Here is a 20,367-nt window from a genome sequence, read left to right on the forward strand (position 1 = left end):
AGTCAACCTGAAGCCGAAAAGGCAAAAGAGGAAAAAAAAAAAAAAAAAAGGAAGGTTTCCTGTTGAAAGGATTTAAAACCATCTCTCTTGCTCCGGAGTGCACGTGGTCACCAGTCCCAATCACCCCATGGACGGGAAAGCATCTCCTGCCCCAAGCCTTGGTGGAACCAGAGCGTTTGAAAGGGGGTTGAGAGGGCAAGATTGTCCCTCTCCGTGGGTTCGGATGGGGTAGAGGACTCCTTGTTGTTCCCTTGGGTGAACATTCTTATCTCTGCTCTGCAGGCGAGGAAGCAACAGTTCAGTAAGGTCAAGATCACCTTCCTCAAGGTCACATGCCCAGTAACTGAGTTCTGCTAGGATCCAAAGGCCCTGTCACTAACATCACATTCAGCGTGTGTCCTGATAGCAACGGAAGTGCCCCTCTGGTCCCTCCACCTCATGGCGGCCTGAGGAGCAGCCTCCCCACACTCACCCATTGCTCGACACACGATGTCCACGGTATCGTCCACTTCTGCTAAGATCCGATTCTCGGGCTCAGCAGTAAAATACGGTGGCTCTTTAAACAAGAAAGGAACAAAATAGCCCCTAAGCAAAAGAGGTGTATTTCAGGAGACCCGTCTAGCCTGAAAGAGTTTGAACTCCTTTTAAAAACTATTTCTGGAAAGTTCATTAGTCGCCATCGTACACACAAACTCAGAATTCAGTGAGCGGAGGCCAGAGGCGGTTCATATTCTAAGGTTTCGGAAAGCAAATTACTACTCAGGGTGATGGCTACTTTTCCGTTTACAGGCCTGAATCATGGAATATCTTAATGCACGTTTTAGAAGGACTATCCCGAGAGGTTCATAAAGATTTGTATTTACAGCACAGTGTTTTATAGACTAGTTTGTTTCAGTATCTAAACCAAACCCCGATGCGTGCAGCATGTCAAATAAAGCCCCACAGCCGGGCATGGGGCCTGTGTCAGGGAACGGCGTGGCCCATTAACGTATTTTTTAAAGTCTTAGTGGTTCTTCTTCTCCAAAATATAGATTTAATACTTCAACGGAAGGCTAAATAACAGCAAAGAGAAAAAAGAAAAAGGGCCCCTCGTCCATCTTTAGGAGCAGAGGAAACTCGCCTGCTTGTATATCTCTAGCTACTCCCCTTGCCTATTCAACAAAAACATAGTGGGTGTATTAAACAGTGAATCCTCTTGGAGAGTAAATTGCAGTATCTTTCTCAGTTTATTCAGCAGAACTTCAACAGTGGCATTGCCAGATTCATCCGGTACGAAGGTGCTAGTGATTTCATTATTGCAATAACAAAAGGCTGTTGTATTCACTTTCGGTGTGATAATTAATTTCTGGGCACTGTCTTCCCACGTGGCTGATTTCCACTGTCGCCGTGTGGGGTGTGGGATGTGGGTAGTGTGGCTTGGCATGCATCCTGCACCACCTGGGTCTTTAAAACAGGGTGCAACCCACAAAAGGGAAAGAAGACATGAGCACTTAAGAAAAGGCTGAAGGTTTCTCCGTGGAGATGGGAGTTCGGCACCGCTTCTGCAATGACCTGGGTCACTTGGGTGCACGCCATCTGACTGAGGCAGGGGCTGCACTCTGGCCAGGTGGATGCAGAGCTCTCTACTGGATTTTGGGTGTGTGTAGACTGGGTGGAAAGACACAGCGCAAAGATTCACAGTATCTTTTCAAGCTGGTCTTCGCTGCACACCCACATGTTCATATTCAGCCACATTTCCTTCATCAATAATTGTGACAACAGCGAAATCTATATTCCAACTATCCAGGAGCTGCATCCTGTCACAGCCCTCGCATGCGGGTCATGCCCCATATTCACCAGTGAATGCTAAAGTCAATATCTACCTCCGTGGTCCGATGAAAGGGACGTGAGGGAAAAGAAAAAAAAAAAAAGACTAAGTGACAGAGTCAACATTTGCCCGTGATTAATTACGGTTCTCCTTTTTTAAATTAAACATTTTATTTTGAGATAATTGCAGAGCCCCATGTGGTTGTAAGAAATAATAGAGATCCGAGGCTTCCTTCAAGTTCCCCCAATGGTGACGTCTTGCAAAACCACAGTCCAGCAACACACCTGAGACAATGACCTACCCTACTTTCCCCTCTGCGGTCTAGCTTGTATGTGTGCACACACGCATGCGTGTGTGCGGGCTTAGCCCTAGGCGACGTCACCAGTGAGCAGGCCTGTGTGCCCACAGTCAAGAGGCAGAAGGGGTCGTCACCCAAGGGTCCCACAAGCTGCCCTTTTAGCACCATGGCCACCCCAACATCCCATCCCTCACCTCTGGCAACCACTCATCTGTTCTCCATCTGTAATTCTGTCATCTCAAGAATGATACAGGAATGGAATCACAGTGTGTAACCTTCGGAATTGGCTTTTTTCACTTGGCCCAAGTCCCTCGGGATTCATCCCAGAGGAAGTACACTTTGATAACAGAAACCCGCACGTAGAAATGGTCAACATCTACAGGACCAGACGGCCTTCCCCCAGGCACTGGGCGCCACGGCCAGCATCCCGATTCTGCTCCTCCTCACTCTGCAGTGCCACTCAGCTTCCCCCCCAGGGCCAGGGGAGGACCTAGCCCAGGGTCAGAGACAACCGGTGTTCGTTACACCGTGGCCCAAAGCTGGCTCGAGCCGAGCAGAGGCATGGCTCCGGGGCTGGGTGGCATTAGAGGCCTGGCCGGGGCCACTCATCTGCGAACACCACCATTGCCTACCGCAGACAGTTACCACGGGAGCCTGGCACAAAAGCACCCGCCCCACAGACTCCGCAGCACCAAATGCACAGCCGCGAGGCTCCTCGGGCATAGTCTGGAAGGGCGTCCTGCCAATGTTGCCAAGTGCCGTCTCTCTCCTCTGGAGCCAATAACCAGGGAGGCTTGCATAGCTGACAACTAGGAAGGCCAGGAACGGCGCAGGCCGAGCATGTTTGTTCATTTACCGATACTCCTGCCTCGTTCCTGAAACTTTTCCAGGTGGCTGAGCGAAGCAGAGTGGGTGAGTAGCTGCCAAGACCCTGAAAGGCCCTGTAGCTTTTGACGGTAATCGTATTTCTTTTCCCCACTATGTATGTGTCACGATTTCACTCACGGCTGACCCTTCCTGTCAACATAACTCAACAGGTGCTTGGAAGATTTCTTCTCTTGAACCCCAGCTACTTTTACACATAGTCAGCTCTAAGGACAAAAGTGGAGGCACACCAGGTATGTCCACAACGCGAGGGCTGTGGGGTGAATAGTGAGTTTGTTGTGAATTCTCTTGTACACAGACTCTTGAACCACTTAACCTCTGAGGAGCAAGTGCGCATCTTAGCTAATTGGCAGCGACCTTTCTAGAAAGGGCACAGTGCCAACACTGGTGCACCCTGGACTTTTAAAAATGTATCACAGCTGCAGCCAGTAAAACTGGGGATTGAAACAAACACTTTCATCTCTCTTGAAACAATATGAAGACATCAGGAAAAGGTTCCCATCCCTTGTTGAGAAATGGCCAGCCACGCCGATCGTCCTTCACTGCCCGGGCCTCAGAACAGGAGGTGGGATGCCTCTCAGGCAGCCTATGTCCAAGGCCTGTATCAAACCGCCCCTGCCCCCGAAATGCCATGGCCGTACAGTGCTCATTCTGGCCTCGTGGAGGCAGCTACGGCAGATGGTCAACGCGTCCCAAGGATTCTTCATACTCTCCTGCCAAAGTCCCCACATCTGAGTGGCAGGCCCTGTCCTGAGTAGGACTTACCACGAGACCCAAGGATGTTCCCTGTTCTGTCTTCCCTTCTGCTCCAGAAAGACCATATCATGCCAGGGCGTGTCCTTGATTTGCCACCATCATCCACACGTGGTGTCTTTGTCCACTGTGGTGGGAAGAATGGCCCCAAGGTGTCCACCCCCTAGTCACCGGGACCTGGGAGCAAGTCATGCTATGTGGCAAGATGGCCTCTGCAGGTGTGGTTAAGGCTGTCAATGTTGAAATGGAGAGCTGAACTTGGATTAGCTGGCTGGGCCCAGTCCCATCCCCGGAACCCCTAAAAGCAGCAACCTTCCTGCCGCTGGAAGGGGAGACCAAGAAGGGAGTTAAGAGCCCGCAGCACGAGAAGACCTGGCTTGTTGACAAATCCCGAGTTGGTCTTCAAGATCAGCCCTAGTGCCCTTCTTCTGCAGAGTTCCCCCCGACCTCCTCGGGCAGGGAGACCCCTCCACATGGGACCTTCTTCGGAGAAGAACTGTGTCTTCCCCATCTCTGTGCTGGTATGCCTGTCACAGCTTCTGAGGAGACACTTAAAAACTATCCGACGGACGGAGAGATACAGGAGATTACCAAAGACCTTACACCCTTGGAGGCCTTCAGGGGAGCAGGTGCGTCCATTCATCTCTGCAAATCCTCCTTCTTCATCCCCTGCCCACGCTGGCCCTTCACGAGGGTTCTGCACACACTGTGCTCCACAAATGGTTGGCAGGTCAGCAGGGGCGGGGGGCAGAGATGGCCAGGGATCCCCAAAGAACACGCTCGCAGCTCCCTGCCTCCTGAACCCCGCTCCCTCCTGGGGTATCACAGCTGGCCTGCCCGTCCCGCCTTCAGCAAACGATCCAAGCGCCACTGATGTTTGCCTCATACAAGTTTCCCTCTTGTTTTAGAAACAGTTCTGTAACAGCCCTATTTTCTGAGCTTTACTTGGTAATGACCTGTTGTACAGGTAAGTTCCAGGTGTCACAGGGCACCGATGATTATTGTGGGTGTTTCCAACGTCGGCCATATGTAAAACCAGAAAGAAGACATCTTGAGCTCATCCTAAACCAGCATGAATGGGTTACAAGGCCCGCCGCAGGGTTCCATCCTGGCCGAACGGCAAGAGAGCCTCTGGCCCTGGCACCTGCTGCGTGAGGTCAGGCACCCCTTCCCGCCGTCCTCGCGTGTGCGCTACGCTGAGTCGTAACTGCCTTGTGAGGGTCTGCCTTCCACACAGGGCTCCTGGATGCTGGGGGCCACGGCTACTTTTTCGAGCCACTGTCACCAATGCCCAGCACGGTGTCCAAGATGTAGACTCAAGAAATGTTAAGCGGAGAAAAGGAAGGAAGAGCAGGAGGGGAGGAAGCATTTTATGTTGGGATTCAAGCACTGAAGAGCGGCTTGGTCTCAGCTCTAGAGAACCTTCCAGTACAGCTGTAACTCCTTGATTGTGGCATTGGCATCAGCCAGGAGAGGGTACAAGTAATCTGTGATTTTAATGATGCGGTTTTGGAATTCCTGAATGACCTGTGTCTGCAAACCAGAACAGACCGAGATGCACAGAGACGGCTATGGACAGTAGCCCCTCCCCCCGACGTGTGTCTGAGTGTGGGGGGCCCGGTGTGCAGGGACACGGGCCCTCCCGGAAGCCGGGAAGCGTGTGAACGGCAGTGACGGGAGCCAGTGTTGGTCTGTCAGTGTGGACAGGAGGATGTACACGCTCTGTCTCACTGAATCTGGGACACTGCAGCTGTGGGTAAGAGGCAGCGTCGCTGTATTTATCCCCAAGAAAGACAAACTGCTTCCAGGGATCGTGAGACACACCCTGATTTCGGGGACCGTGAAGTGTGTGTCGTTAAACAACTTCAACAACGCCACAGGTGGGATAGCCGCGCTCTACCATGACACATAAAGCCGCTGCTTTCGGGCGTCTGTGACCAGCACCCGTATCACTTCCTACCTCGTCTACAGTTTACAGATGTGGGAACTGAAGCCAGCAGCGGCTAAGGGACGTGTTCGAGCCCGTGAGTGGTGCCGAGGGAGTCTGAGCCCTGTCCCCACAGCCCAGCCTGGTGGCCCACGGTTGATCGGGGAGGGGCTGGAAACGCCACCAGCAGAGGGAGGTCAGCTGAAATGAACACGTGACCGAGTCAGCTCATCCGCTGGGGACACGGGCAGCCAGGACATCCAGGTCACATCCGCACCACAGCAGGAAGGGAGCTCAGCTATTTATCCACCGTCCCTCAGACCCCGCACTTCCAGCGGGCCGCAGGGCGGGCACCTGGGCTCCAGTGGCCAGGGAAGGCCGCCAGGAAGGAGCGGTGGTGCGAGCAGTTGCGGCTGGGCGGGCGGGCTGTGGCGTCTGCCTCAGCCTGCGGGGGGTAGCGGGGAGCTGTCAGGAGCCCGTGGGGGGCAGCTCAGGAGAAAGGGCGGAGCAGAGGTCAGGTGCCAGGAGCACGGCCCCGGGAGGCCACCAGGATGTAGGGCAGGGGTGGTGTGGCCTGTACTCCCGTGTAAACCTGGGAAACCAGGCAACACGCCCGCAGAATTGACAGCCACCATGGCCCTGTCTTGTCTCGTGAGCTGAGGTGAGAGTCCCTGAGAGCCAGCGCGATTCTGCCTTGCGCCTGCTCCGGACGCCTGCTGGCCCCACAGCACCCCGGGGACCGCCCCCCCCCCCCCCCAGGTGGCTGGGCCTGGGGCCGACATCTCCCAATCACTCTGGATTCACAGAGGCACCCTCAGGGCTTTCCCAGGACGGTGCCTTCACAAAATCCTCCCTGTCACAGCACATTCTGGTGAATAAAAGGGAGTGTAAACCAACATCACAAGGACGCAGAGTTGTGTCCCTTTCAAAGCCTTCAAAGCTGGAACACAGAGCAGCCAACAGTCTCCTCTGGAATGCAGCTGTCAACGCAAAACCAAAGTTCATAGGATACATTTAAATATTTCCAAAAGGAATTATGATGGACACAAACATTCCAGTTTTCAGGAAGATAAATTTCTCCTCTTGTTTAAATCACCTTGAGATGTTTTAACACAATACAGTCCTGTCTCCTGGAGACGGATACACCCCAAATGTTAATTCTGGTTCCATCTATAAGGTGCTATGCTCACATCGTGAAGGAAGGACCCTCAGGAGAAAGTCCTCATGGGGTGTGGGACTGTGGTGTTTCCCTCCGTCGGAAGCACAAGGAGAGAGGCAGCAAGAGAACCGGTTCAGTCCCCCACTAGGAGTCCGCAGCGACGTGCGACTCAGGCCTGCCTTCCTGGTACTTTAAGAATCTTTATGCTCCATTCGGAGGGACTGACAGGTTTGCGTGTATTCAGCCAGGTGGTTTTCAGGCCACAGAACCATTTCTTCATGATCGAAAGGAGTGCGACACGCTCAAGGCAAACTGCCTTCTCTGCAGCATTTCTTGATACTCTTGCTAATTTCATATGAAAACACAAGCTTTTACTCTTAGTCTGCAAAGTGGCAAACTGCAACATATGCCATGTGGGAGCCACAGCCCTCCCGAGGGCTCTCTGCTGATCTGACATTTCTCGTTCTCATTCCCTTCCTCCTGAAGAGAGAGATTCTCCTGCCTGGGCTCATCCGCCCCGGCCCCTCTTACCCACTGCGGCCACCATCCTGGTGGACGGCTCCCGGCAATAGTGACCATGGGCACATAGGAAGACAAAGTATTACAGAAGCCGAAGAAACGTGAGAAATAAAGGCACTTGCTTCACAACGTAATGTGATCTTACCATTATCCAAAAATACACGGAGGATCCCCTTAGCCACCGAACAACACACACTCCCTCAACACTGACGCTTTCCAGCGTCTAAAGCGACTCCTGCGTGCTGAATTTTATCTTCTTGCTCTTCTTGGCTTAGGAGTGACCCTTGGCGCACATCCTAGGAAACAGCTCTGTTCTCACGTTTTAATTTAACAGAAGGTAATATCCCAAAGCTTCTTTTTTCTGGGTCAGAAAATACCAGTAATAGGATAATCTCTGAAAACTGACCATAATAACCCAGCGAGGGCTACAGAGAAGCTTAGTGGCAGAGAGGCCAGCACAAGAGGGTGACGTATGTGCCAAGGGCCTCACCACACCACTTCCCAAGCTCTGTGATCGGAAGGATCCAGAATAACACTTGTTGGAAGTACTCAGAACATCAGCGCTCTGTGTTCAGTGGGCTTATGTTCGTGGAAAAAGAACAGGGCGAATTTGGAAGGTAGTCCCTGCGTCGCCCTCATTTTCTGAGTTAGAAAGGGAGCTGGTGAGACATGGCTGATTCTGGGCTGCTTTCAAGGCAGTGCCGTGAGGGGCCGCGCCGCGAGGAGGCCCAGCCTCTGCTGCCAGCGTTACCTGTGATAGACAGAAAGGCTTTCGCTGTGGCTGCGTCGAAAGCACTCCCTCTCAGCGTCGCCTCACAGACGTACATCCCCGTGTCCGCGGACGTCGGGTTGCCAATGGTGAGGCGCCTCCCAAAGCTGTGCAGCCCTCCAGCGATCCTCACCCCGTTCCTCTTCCAGTTCACGTGCAGCTCTTCGACAGGCCTGGGAGGACGCAGGGCATGAGTGACAACAACGGTGAGTCATGAGGATGGCAACACTAATAATTTCAGGCATTCAGCACAAGCTTGACAAAGCTAATTCCACCAGGAACCATGGCGGGTTGAACAACGGACATTTAAAAATCAATCCAGATACAGCTTGACTCCCTTCCGGCACGCATCAACAATACATTCTGCTCAAGGGCTATTGAGCAAGGATAGCTAATTGCAGCAGCAATGGACCATAAGTGCTAATGATTCCATTTGCTCGGGAAAAGAATGTTTAAAATAAATACTACCAGAGGACCTGGCTACTTGGGAGGTGAGATCACAGGAACTGAATTCTGGAGCAACCACTAACTAGGCCAGGACACCTAGCACTGCAGAGGAGAAGAGGGACGAACTCTTTCCTTTGCACCCAGAGGACTGAACCGCCCCGTCCTCAGCTGGACTCTCAGCGGACACCCTCCACCAGCACCCACAGTATGTTCAACGTAAGCCCTGCGGGTCCCAGGCTTGGGGGGTCGGGTCCCTATCTTCCCATGCGTGTCATGCGTGTAGCCCAGCTGCACAAACAAGACCACCACTGCTAGAAGAGCAAGCACATGTGTGATGTGTCTTTCCACTGAAGGTCCATCTCATCACAGTTAGAATGGATTCGTATCCCCAGGGCAGGACCAGCTACATACCTGGCGTTGGCGATGCATTCCAAGGTGATCTCACTGGACCCAGCCACCACACTTCTGTTGCCCGGAGGAATCACAATGACGGGTGCCATGGTTTCGGGGGTGCCAACATCTCCTGTGGCAGAGAAAGCAAAAGTCCACGGGACTCTCCTAAGTATGGAAGATGGGAAGACTGGAACATAACAAACAGGGGATCTTATCAAGCCACCCCGATAGGACACCCGAATGGCACAACCCCACCCCAACCCCTTGCGGGGAGCCCTTGGGTGTGCTCACTGTCACTGGCCTTCAGCAGACCGTAGGAGCCTGGGGTGGAATCCATAGCCGGTTGGATGGCTGGAAATCAAGGGACCCAGGGCCTTACACCGCCGCCTGGACATCATGTGGATAAGGGCTTTAAAGCGTTGAGCATTTTCCAAAATGTTTGCTGACTTTATTTTTTTATTGACTTAAGACTCTGCTTATTGAGTTACCTAGTCCACCCACTCTTTTCAAGTCTGCTCAATTCCACAAATATTCCACGCATCAGGCACTCTGCCAGGCACGTGTGGTGTTAGAAAGGGACTGGCGTTCTCACTTGGGCCCAAATGTGACTCCCTGGAGCAAACATATTCAATCAACAAAGTGGTCTGTTCTGTCCGTGTACTTTCAATCCCTTTTTCTTCTCTGAAAAGTAAATAATCCTGAATCCACCTCTTTTTGAGTATCAAACTATAAATAATTTAGCTCGTACTCTGGTGACAAGGGAGAAAAAAATATGACACGTATTTGCCACTTTTCTCTAAAATACATGTAATATCAAAACTAAACTACCCACAGGACCCTTTACTGCTGTTTATTTAGGGGAAATGAAGACGGATCCAACATTTCTAGAACAGGGATTTAGATAGAGAGTGGAGAAGGCAGAGACTGGAAATAAAAATAAATTTAGATTCTGCAAATGAGAAATGATTCATCTAGTACGTGACGCTGGAGCACCAGGCCCCCATTCCCAGCGCTGGGGACAACTCTGCGCGGAGACTCTCGCCCGCCCGCCCGGCTACACGGCAGAAAACAAGGACTGGCCTTGTCTGTGCTCCGCCTCCACTGCTTAAGCAGTATGTGGTTTTTGATTTAAAGGTTCATGTGAATTACAGAATAAAGAAAAAAGAAAAAAGAAGCTTGGTGTGCGCAGAGCCAACAAATTAATTTTTTAACCTATAATGGATGATGTTGATAGCAGCCAGTTTCCACGAGTTCCTAGGGGTGGCTTCAAGCCCTTCCCAGCCTCTCTGCCCTCCAAGCGAGCCTGGCAGGGCCTCTGTGGGGGCCTCCTTCTGAGGCTCTCTGCTTGGAACATCATAGAGGCCGCTGGGCTGCTTACGGGATTCCTGAGATGCCGGAGCAGAGACACTTTCATGATGGGGCAAAGGACAGAAGCTGACTGCCAATCAGATTAACAACCTGCCTGTCATCTGTGAAAGTTGCTGATGAGGAGAAATGACCTGAGAAGCTAATATTTGCAAATAGTTATGGGAAGTGAAGGAGAGCAGCAGTGAATGCTAAAAGGTCACTGAGCAAGGTGCTAATTTGGCATTAATCACCGCTCGGCCACGGTGGCAGAGAAGGAAACCTGTGATCAGCACTTGTCACTGCCCGGGGAGGACAGGCCCCTGGCTGGACGGCCTCGACGGCACGCTGACCCCAGGACACGGCGCGTGCGACAGCGGGAAGCGCCAGGGCCCAGCTTATGGCCCCTCGGGGGCGAGTGGGACAGGGCAGTGCCGCTCTGTCGAGGGTTCCGGCCCCACCGACAGACTGTGCAGCGGTATTTCTGTAACTCACTTTCGCACGCGCCAACACGCTGTGCCACGTGCCTCGCCTGCGGGCTCAGCTGGACAAGTCCAGTGACTCCCTGGGTTTGATTTGGGGCACAGGACACTTTTGGAGAAGCAGGGGTAAGAGGTGCGTTCCTCAGTGTAGTATTTGTGATCCTGGTGGTGAGGTGACCTTGACTCCTGGGAGCCCCCACAGCAAGATCAGAGCAAAGCCGCGCATGTGCTGTTGAAACTGCTGACACAACCTGCCTGTACAATTTCACCCATGCGCCCAGAACGCAGATCTCCCAACAGCAGGGACCGTGCTCAGCACAGCACGCGAGGCTGGAGCACTCTCTTCTTCTAAAGAACTTAGATTTCAGTTGAATCTGCATGGGCACTGGATGACCCCCAAGTCACGACTACTCTGCAGAGACCCCAGATCCCAGAGTGCAGGGCTTTTCCCTCTGGGCCATTCATCCTCGGTGGAGGAGAACCTTAGTAGGTGTCCATCTGTCTATCCTGTTTAGCTGCTGACTATTCTGCATTCGGTAGCAGGGCAGGAAATGGATTGTTCCAGAGACAAACTCTTCCCTCCTCCTTCTGTCTCCAGCTCCAGGTCATGATCAGCGCCTCCAGAGCCCTGCCCACTCGCTTCGTCCCCGGGGCCCCCATTCCGCCATCCAAGAGCAGTTCTCCAGAAACGGTTTCACCCCCCATCTGCGAGTTGTTCTTGTCGCTTTCTTTGTGTCATTGTGCTCCTCAGTCTCTTATTCCTTTACTGCTTTTTAGATGGTTTTTACTTCTTTTTCAAGTGAGAGGCAGTAATAGGGGTGCTTTATCTGCCATTTTGAACCTGCCATGCTGACTTACCCACCAATTTTTTCTCCCACATTCAATTTTTAGAAGAGAGATACAAAGAATACCTAGGCATTCCAAAAAGAATAAAATGACCTCTTTATTTCTGCTATTCCACAGTGTCTGAGATACAAAAGCACTCAAAATCCTTAATGACTGGTTATTTTTTCATAAATATTCCACAATAATGAGTCACTGCTACCTCCACCAGGAATATTACCCTCTCCTTCTATGCTCTATATTAACACAAGATTTTTCTAAAATGCTATATGCCAATGTATTAAGAATTATTTCTGAGAAGAATGAAAACAAAGGGACGAGGGAAGGGAACACACTTTACCAAGCTCCCGTGTAGCCACCAAGCCTATGGATAAATGACTTGCAAACGCTTCCCCATTTAATCTAATGACACGACAATAAGAGAGCTATCACTGGCCCCCCTTTTATGGATGAGAAAATTGAGGCCCAGAGTCACGTGACTTCAAATGGCAGAGAAAGGGCTTAAATAAAGTCTCCATCCAAAATTTGTCAACTTCCTTTCCCATGATGCCGTGCTCCTGATAAAAACTCTGGTGGTGCTCAGTTATCAAGAATTAAATTGACTAGAATGCTCCTTCCCCCAAGCATTTCCTTAATGGAGACTTTACTGTAGTTTTCCACCCGAACATTTCCCAGGCTGGTTTTAGGTGGCTGGAGGTGAAGGCTTTGAATCAAAAGAGGCTTTCTGCAGAGGTCAGCAACAAATGGGCGCAGGGCAGCTTCCGCAGCAGCGAGGCCGACGCTTTAGCAGTGACGGGAATACAGCATCCGGGCCTGGGAAACGGCACCTAATCCTCGTCAATCTCCCTCTCCCATGACCCTTAATCACTGGAAAGCTGAGTAGGGGGAAGTTGTCGAGGTTGCATTTAATTAAAAAGTACATTTAAAGAAGATCACGTCTCTCAAACAACGACAAAAAAGTTCAAAGTTCACCTGAACTCCTAAAGCTGTAGAGGTGTGGATGAAGGAGGGTGAATGGCAGACACCCCGTTGCAAGGCTTTAGGGGGAGAGCAAGCATCGGGAGACAGGGAGACAGACTCGGGGTCGGGAACCCAGCAGGAGTGGGGGGGAGGGGGAGGAAAACCAACCTGGGGAGGCCTGGGTGCAGGGCATTCCAGGCTGGGGGACACAGCGCCGCAGAGCCCTTGCTGCCCAGCAGGGCTGGGGTGTTGGGGGAGTTGCTGGGGGCCGCAGGCTGCAGCCCCGAGGGCAAGAGGGGACATGGGGCGAGGGGCGGTGATGGGAGGGGTCGGCTCAGGGAGGGCTTCGCGCCTGGGGGAGAACTCTGGGCAATATCCTAAAGGTGGGTGGGAAGAGCATGGGGCAGAGGATGACATGATGAGAGCCTGTTTTAAGAATCAAAGCCTGGAATGCCCCGTACGGGGCAAGGGAGGACATGAGAGGTCAGCCAGGTGACCGAAAGACTGGGTGGTGGGGATGGAAACTAGGTGTGGGGCAGTTTTCAAGGGCAGGGTCAGAGTTTGCTGATGGCTGGATATGGGGATGTCTGTGGAGAGAGAAGCTGCCGTCTCTGAGAGGGACAGGCCAGACGGGTTCAGGCTTGTGGCGAGCAGTCAGGGACGGGCTTTGGGATGTGTGCAATGGGGCAGATGCCGACTCATCTCAAGGCTCAGTAGCGACTCCGGCGTATCCCCCGACACTTGGTCTTTTGTCTTTCTGCTCCCAAAGTTCACCCTTCTGTCCTGTCTCCAACACCACCTCTGCCCATTCCTCAAAAAACTAAAAATTAAAAATACAACTACCACATGATCCAGCAATCCCATTTGGGGGTATGGACCCAAAGGAAAAGAAACCACTGACGCAGAGAGGTCTGCCCCCCGCCCCCCACGTTCACAGCAGCATCACTCACAACAGCCAAGACATGGAAACGACATATGTATCCATGTGGAGAGAAACAGCCAAAGAACACGTGGTACGTTTGTGGAATATAATTCAGCCATGAGAAGGAAGGAAATCTGGCCATTTGCTACAATGTGGATGAACTTCGAGGGCATTGTGCTAAGTGCGATGAGTCAGAGAAAGACAAACACTGTATGATCTCACTTACATAAGGAATCTATAACGAGGAGCTCACAGAAGCTGAACAGACTGTGGTTGCCAGAGGCAGGGGTGCGGAGAAACGGCTAAAGGTGTCAGAAGGGACAAACTTTTACTTATAAGATAAATAAGATCTGAGGATGTAATGTTAAAAAAAAAAAAGTCTCTTGGCATTGAGAAATGTCGCCTGTGCAGCAAAACTGTCCCTGGCTGGGAACCACTGGTTCTAGTCACAGTCCTGGTCAGTGAAATGGGCAGGAATAACAATTCTTTCTTCAGAGTTAAAAAGAAAAAGGCAAGGAAAGAAAGCAGTCCCCTGCTGTGGGGTGATAACCAGGCAGACTCTCCCTAACCGGGGTCTCAGTTTCCATCTGCAGCCAAGCACTACAGCCTGTGGGCAAGCCCCAGCCAGACAGACGGCGGTGGGGGGCCATCAGCCCCACGGATCCGTGCCCAGCACGGCACACCAGACACTCACGACATTCAGCATCAGTCTCTGTGCACCCGTGTCCTGAGCCTCTCTAGATGGGGCTCTGTCCTTACCCCACCCAGGCGGAACCCAGAACCGCTCCTGAGGCCTGAATCGGGGTGTGCCACCTGCCTCAGATGCTAACACCCTCTGACGCGTGGCTGGTCTCCTCCAGTCCCACCCAGCTGTTATCCCATAACCGTGCCTTCCCCTGCTCTTCCCTTGCATTTCGCTGTGAGGAGGACAGCCCCATCCTGAGCACAGTGATGACAATGCTTGCTGTTGACCACCGGCCCTTCTGTTGGACACATGGACATGGGGATGTGGGGTGCTGGCCTGGCCCCTGGGAACAGACTCCGTCAGGCTCCCCTGGCCCGGGCCCCTACCCCACTCCAAGCTTCTCTTCCTGTCCCCAACTACCCAGACGAGGTTCCCATGCACGCAACAGCTGAAAGGCACAGTTATAAAGAGAACAGTTTTGAATCCAAGCGACCTGGAAATACCACCACAGCTCCTAATTGTTTGGGAACAAGTCACCTAACTTCTCTAAGACCTACGTTCTTCCTTTGTAAACCGAGAAGCACTGCACAGGGCCATTACGAGCGAGGGTGTGTACGCGAGCCCTCACGGGGCTTCATCCATCTCCTCTGCCAGCACTGTCCCCCCCCCCCCCCCCCGGGGCCCTGAAGGTGTCTGGGGCCAGTGTCCCGGCTCTTGAAGATGAACACCCTGCGGCCCCCTTCACAGCTCAGAGGCCGAGCTGCACACACAGACACCTTTCCCCACACTCTCTCGCTTCAAAGATATCAACATCTCATTAAAAAATACAGACTTCTTTCTTTCAAATAAGACTCTGTGTCCTAAAGGAGTGGAATTTTCCAGGCCATCTGAGATAGCAAATCCCACGTTTTGGTTTTCTCTATTAGCACCACTGTCTCAAGTCTCCGGATTCATAGGTGGGTGCTCCCGGCAAAAACACCTCAGGAAAGCTTTGCAGCAGCCAGCTGAAGCAGGGCTGAGGTCATGGGCTCGGTGGCCAGCACGCCGCCACGTTCTTCTCCGGGCCACACCAGAAAATAATGAGGTCGAACGCTGCCCTCCACCGAAGGGTGCTGAGTCACATTTGCCCTGAGATACAAAACCCGGGCACAGCTCCCACGTAAACAGGTGCGAAATGAGCAAGCCACGTGCCCTTCTAACACCCAAGCAGACGTATTCCGTAAGAGGTGCCACACTTTCTGAGTTTAGAAAGCAACTCTGGCCCTTTAGTGCTTAGTGTGTCTGCAGCTATAGGGCCTTCAGTTTTGTAAAACAGCATCTCATCAAGAAGCTAGCAGGTAATGGATTCTACAGGACTATTTGAAACCTCAAAATCCTCCTGCTCCAAAAAAAATCGGCCCCAAATTTGGAGAAACAAAAGAGAAAATAGGGTTGAAAACAAGCAGGGAGTAAGACAACAAAGGTTCCTTGGCTTTTCTTTTTTTAATCTTTGTTCGATACCAATAATAATAACACCTATCGCTTGTGTTGAGCAGATAACCTTAACAGTTACAGAAAAGCTTTAAGATTCAGGCAACTGGCTATCTGGACATAGAAACAGCGGCCCCTCCCACCCAGCACCGCGGGTGCCCCGGCTCCTCCCGCATTTGGCTCTCAGCTCCCCACAACATCATGATGTGCCCGTGGGTCTGTCCACCTTTAAAACAAAAACATTTTTTTAAGATTTTATTTATTTCTTCGAGAGACAGAGTGAGAGAGAGCATGAAAAGGGGGAGGGGCAGAGGGAGAGGGAGAAGCAGACTCCCTGCTGAGCAGGGAGACTGACGCAGGGCTCGATCCCAGGACCCTGGGATCATGACCTGAGCCGAAGGCAGAGGCTTCACCAACTGAGCCCCCCAGGCGCCCCTAGGTCTGTCCATCTTTTGGAATAGGAAGGATGTCCAAGTTATTCATCTTGGTATGAAACAATGTGCTTTGGCCATAACAGCCCTTCTGCAGGTACTTGTTAAATGAAGAATTAAGTCTTGTCCAAACAGAACAGGGGTTGGTTATTGTCAGCAACAGCATCTATGGACAACAGCAACGTAAAAACAGCCTCGTAGTTCAAGCGCACTGCAGCCAGGCACTGCCCTGGTGCTTCAGAGGTTTAATGTGCGAGGTCAGCGTCATCAGGGAGGCGTGGGTTAGTGGAGGAAGACGTCTGGTTAACGGAGTGAGCACGGACAGGCTGTGTGGGGCTAGGAGAGGAGCAGGCAGGGACATCACAGGACAGGGTAGGTGTGTGGCCACGAGGTTAAGTCTTCCAGCGGAATTCGGGAAGCCTGAGCCATGTCCTTGAAAGACGCACAGGCATTCACCAGGTGGAGGAGGGAAGGAAAGGCATTTCAGGAACAGGAAACAAAGAGCGTGGAAACCCGGCCAGCAGCCTGTATGGGAGAGTGTCAGTCCCTCTGGAGGTTGAGGGGAAGTGCTTCTGGGTGCAGCATGGACTCAGTCCAGTGGAGAACGGAGTCACCGAAGGACCCCGAAGAGGGGACCCTGCTGAGTAGGAGACGGTGGGACGCCATGGGGAGGAGGGAGAGAGAGGGGAGGGGCCTCTGGCAGCTGGATTTGTGCACAGAAGTGCTCCGGGTTGCTGGCCGGAGTGGTTTGGGTGGGCGGCAGGGCGACTCAGGGGTGAAAACTTGGAAGAAAGCGCGGGATTGGGGGTGTGGACGTCGGCGTATTAGGATGGAGAAGTTGGCCATGTTCAGGTGCCTGTGGGGTGTCTAGGGGGCATCGGCTGGTCAGCGCGGGAGCAGTGGCTGAAATCCTGAGACCTCTCCGGGACAGCAAGAAGAGCATGGACAGAAGGCAGGCCTGGGACAAACCCCAGCAGCACCCCTCTGACGGGCGGGCGGCAAGTCCACAAAGGACTGCGGGAAGAGCAGGCCGGGAAGAGAAGGAGCTTCTGATACTACGGAAATTAGAGTTTGTGCCGTTCTTTGGTTCCAAGTAGGCAGGAATTGCCACATATAAAATCAAGGCTACTTCTGCTCAGTGTTTTTTTTAAATTTTTTAAAATTTTTATTTTTTAAATTTTATTTAAATTTAATTAACATATAGTGTATTATTAGTTTCAGAGGGAGAGTTCAGTGATTCATCAGTTGCATATCACACCCAGTGCTCATTGCATCACGAGCCCTCCTTAATGTCATCACCTAGTTACCCCCATCTCCCGCCCCCCTCCCCTCCAAGCAACCCTCAGTTTGTTTCCTATGATTAAAAGTCTCTGATGGTTTGTCTCCCTCTCTGATATCATCTTGTTTTATTTTTCCCCTCCCTTCCCCTATGCTCCTCTGTTTTGTTTCTTAAATTCCATTTATGAGTGAGATCATATCGTATTTGTCTTTCTCTGATTGACTTATTTCGCTTAGCATAATATCCTTTATCATATCATATACAATCCACGTCATTGTAAATGGCAAGATTTCATTTTTTGATGTGTGAGCAATATTCCATTGTACATATACACCACATCTTCTTTATCCATTCATCTGTTGATGGACATATGGGCTCTTTCCATAGTGTGGCTATTGTGGTCACTGCTGCTATAGACATTGGGGTGCAGGTGCCGCCTCGGATCACCATGTTTGTATCCTTTATTCTGCTCAGTTTTGGAAGATGAATCTTTGAATTTACCTTGTGGGACAACGCTAAGGAATGCAGAGCTGTAAGCAGGTAAAACTCCTGACCTTCAGCAACAAGGACTGCACTGTACTCCCCCCCCCCCCAACACACACAACATTGTCGAGCTGGACGTGCTCTTTGTTCACTTCTGGAGCTCAGTGTCTGCCAACAGGCTGGCTCTGACCATTCTCAACCTGCTTCCTGACAATAAAAAGTGTCACTTAATTGGTCAGTCTTTTGTGATTCTCGACCTTCTCCCATGCACAGCAAGGGACCCTGGTGCTCTTTTGTGGGAGGAGTGAAAAAAGCTCCAAGATACTCAAAGAAAATCAGGTGGCTTTTCTGTTCATCAATTGCTTTGCAACTGCTTGGAGTCTATCATCCTTCTCTGCATTATTAAAATGGCCTGGCAAAGGGATTAAGTGCTTTCCTGCCTGCAAAAGCATTTCAACAGGTATGTCTGATTTTCTGCCACCCTGGGGAGCCAGCATCTCAATAGCTCAGATCCTGTAATTGCTGAACCCCAGGGTACATATTTTTAAGAGACTGACATACACCCCCCAAAAAATACATAAAGATATATAAATATATATAAGTATATATATATACAGGTTATTTATGTATAAATAACACATATATAAATATATATAAATAAATAAATAAATTATAAATATATATATAAACATATAATATATAAACAACTTATAAAATAAATATATATAACATATATAAATATGTAAATAAAATACATAAATATATAAATATATATATATATAAAGAACTAATATAACTAACTTAAATATATCTCCAAGAACTCATAGAAATCAATATTATTATTTTTTTCATTAAGATGTGCTCCAGTGAAAGGTATATCAGCAACACAGATACACAGATCAGGTCATTTGCTAGCACTCCATGAGGTGATTTTCTGGTGGCAAAACTTGGACAATGTTAACAGGAGCTATATTGTGACAACTGAAATAAACAGCACAATTTCTCTCCTAATAGAAAGAAAAATCTTCCTTACTAAGTAGAGGGTTCCCCCCACCTCTTTCTTTCCCCAAGTTCACTTTTTAATTTGTAGTCACCCGGCTCCTGAAGAGGTGAAGCTGGAGTATTAATTTCTGGGTTAATATCTGTGGTGTGTGGAGGTGTCTAAGGAAAGCTTCCTATTCTTTTAGACGCCGTGTCCCTCATCATTGGTCAGCCAGTACCTGGTCATGAACTGCGACAGCGCCACGCCAGTTTGGTGTGGGGAGCGGGTGTGTGGGGTTGGCGGCAGGCTCCTGGGGGCAAACGCAACCACAGATGCTCTCCTGGCACTCTTGAGGGGAGTGCGCACCCGCTGACCCAGGGCTTCTTCTTTACTATCCAACGGGAGGAGGGAGTGGGAGGAAATGCAGCAGTCTATGCCATTTACAATTTTATCTATACATGTACTTCCATTTTTATCTCAGTACACTTCTGGACTTTTCTATTGACAAGAGACGATAAATAAAATAATACGACAGTTTGACAAACAATCCAGCAGTTTCCTTTCTTCTCATTTATAACATATTTGAAAACTTGCGCATTTGGAAATGAATGGAATGTAACAAAGAATGTTTTCGTCAGCTTTGTACTGGGCAGAGAAAAATGAAGGTAATAGAAGGCAGCTCTACAGTGGGCTTATTTATCTATTTATTTGGGGGTGAGCACAGATTGGTATACAGAAGACAGGATTCAGCATGACTGGACGCTGGAGTGAGCCAACTATCTGATTTGAGAGACAGGAGCTGATAACCTGCTTTTTATTTAAACACATAAATGCATAATCTACCACTTCATACTAGGAGAACCATAACCAACAGAAAAACTGGGACTACAGGCCATCTGGGTGGCTAGAGGGGTAAGAGAATCTATTTTTCACCAGAGTAGGTCAATTTTCTGAATGGCATTCTAAAATTATTGAGAATGTAATTAGGAACAATAACAGATCACTTTTAGCTTTAATTAAGAAATTCCCTTGAGTAAATGTGCCAAACGTGCAAATCTGGGCATGGAGCCCAAGCCCACCAGGGCAACTGATGCCCCTCTGAGGCTGTTAGCAAGGACAAGGGGAAAACGCAGGGCCCCTCGGCAGGGGCCACCGCAGGCTCGGTCCTCCTCCACCGCCCAAGCGGGAGGAGCTCTCTGGCAAAGAGTTCTCTTCAAAGTTCAAATGAGAGACACAAAATATTTAGAGGTTGGCAGATCCGTAGGAAGAACATCACTGCACTTACTAGACTGTAAGGGAGGGATCAGAACCACAGTAGATTTTTCCTAACGGCCACCAAGCCATCATGTTGAGGACGTGCTACAGTGCTTGCTGATCTCTGCCCCTGCAGGCTGGGGGGCTCCGTGCCTGCCCCCATGCCCTGGTCAGCTTTCCCCCGGCCCTTCACAGCCTGACGTGAGGCTCACTGGACTTGTTGGTTTTGTTCGTCTGTGTCTCCCCACGAGCTCTCAAGAACAGGAGCCTCCGAC

General features: G+C 50.7%; 1 protein-coding gene across 2 annotated transcripts in view; it reads right to left on the bottom strand.

Annotated features, from left to right (window-relative positions):
* Window positions 1-20,367, bottom strand: part of SDK1 (sidekick cell adhesion molecule 1) — an 893,742-nt gene that overhangs the window by 228,390 nt on the left and 644,985 nt on the right. For both annotated transcript variants that reach the window (XM_073886319.1, XM_073886318.1), the window contains 3 exons: window positions 8,976-9,087; window positions 8,100-8,290; window positions 473-556 (listed from right to left, as the gene is read on the bottom strand). In XM_073886319.1, coding sequence (XP_073742420.1) covers window positions 473-556; window positions 8,100-8,290; window positions 8,976-9,087 — 387 coding nt within the window. The remainder of the gene's footprint in view (window positions 1-472; window positions 557-8,099; window positions 8,291-8,975; window positions 9,088-20,367) is intronic.

The sequence above is a fragment of the Callorhinus ursinus genome, unplaced genomic scaffold (assembly GCF_003265705.2).
Source record: "Callorhinus ursinus isolate GAN/ISIS: 27379988/994484 unplaced genomic scaffold, GSC_fseal_2.0 scaffold70, whole genome shotgun sequence".
In the NCBI taxonomy this organism is placed as follows: Eukaryota; Metazoa; Chordata; class Mammalia; order Carnivora; family Otariidae; genus Callorhinus; species Callorhinus ursinus.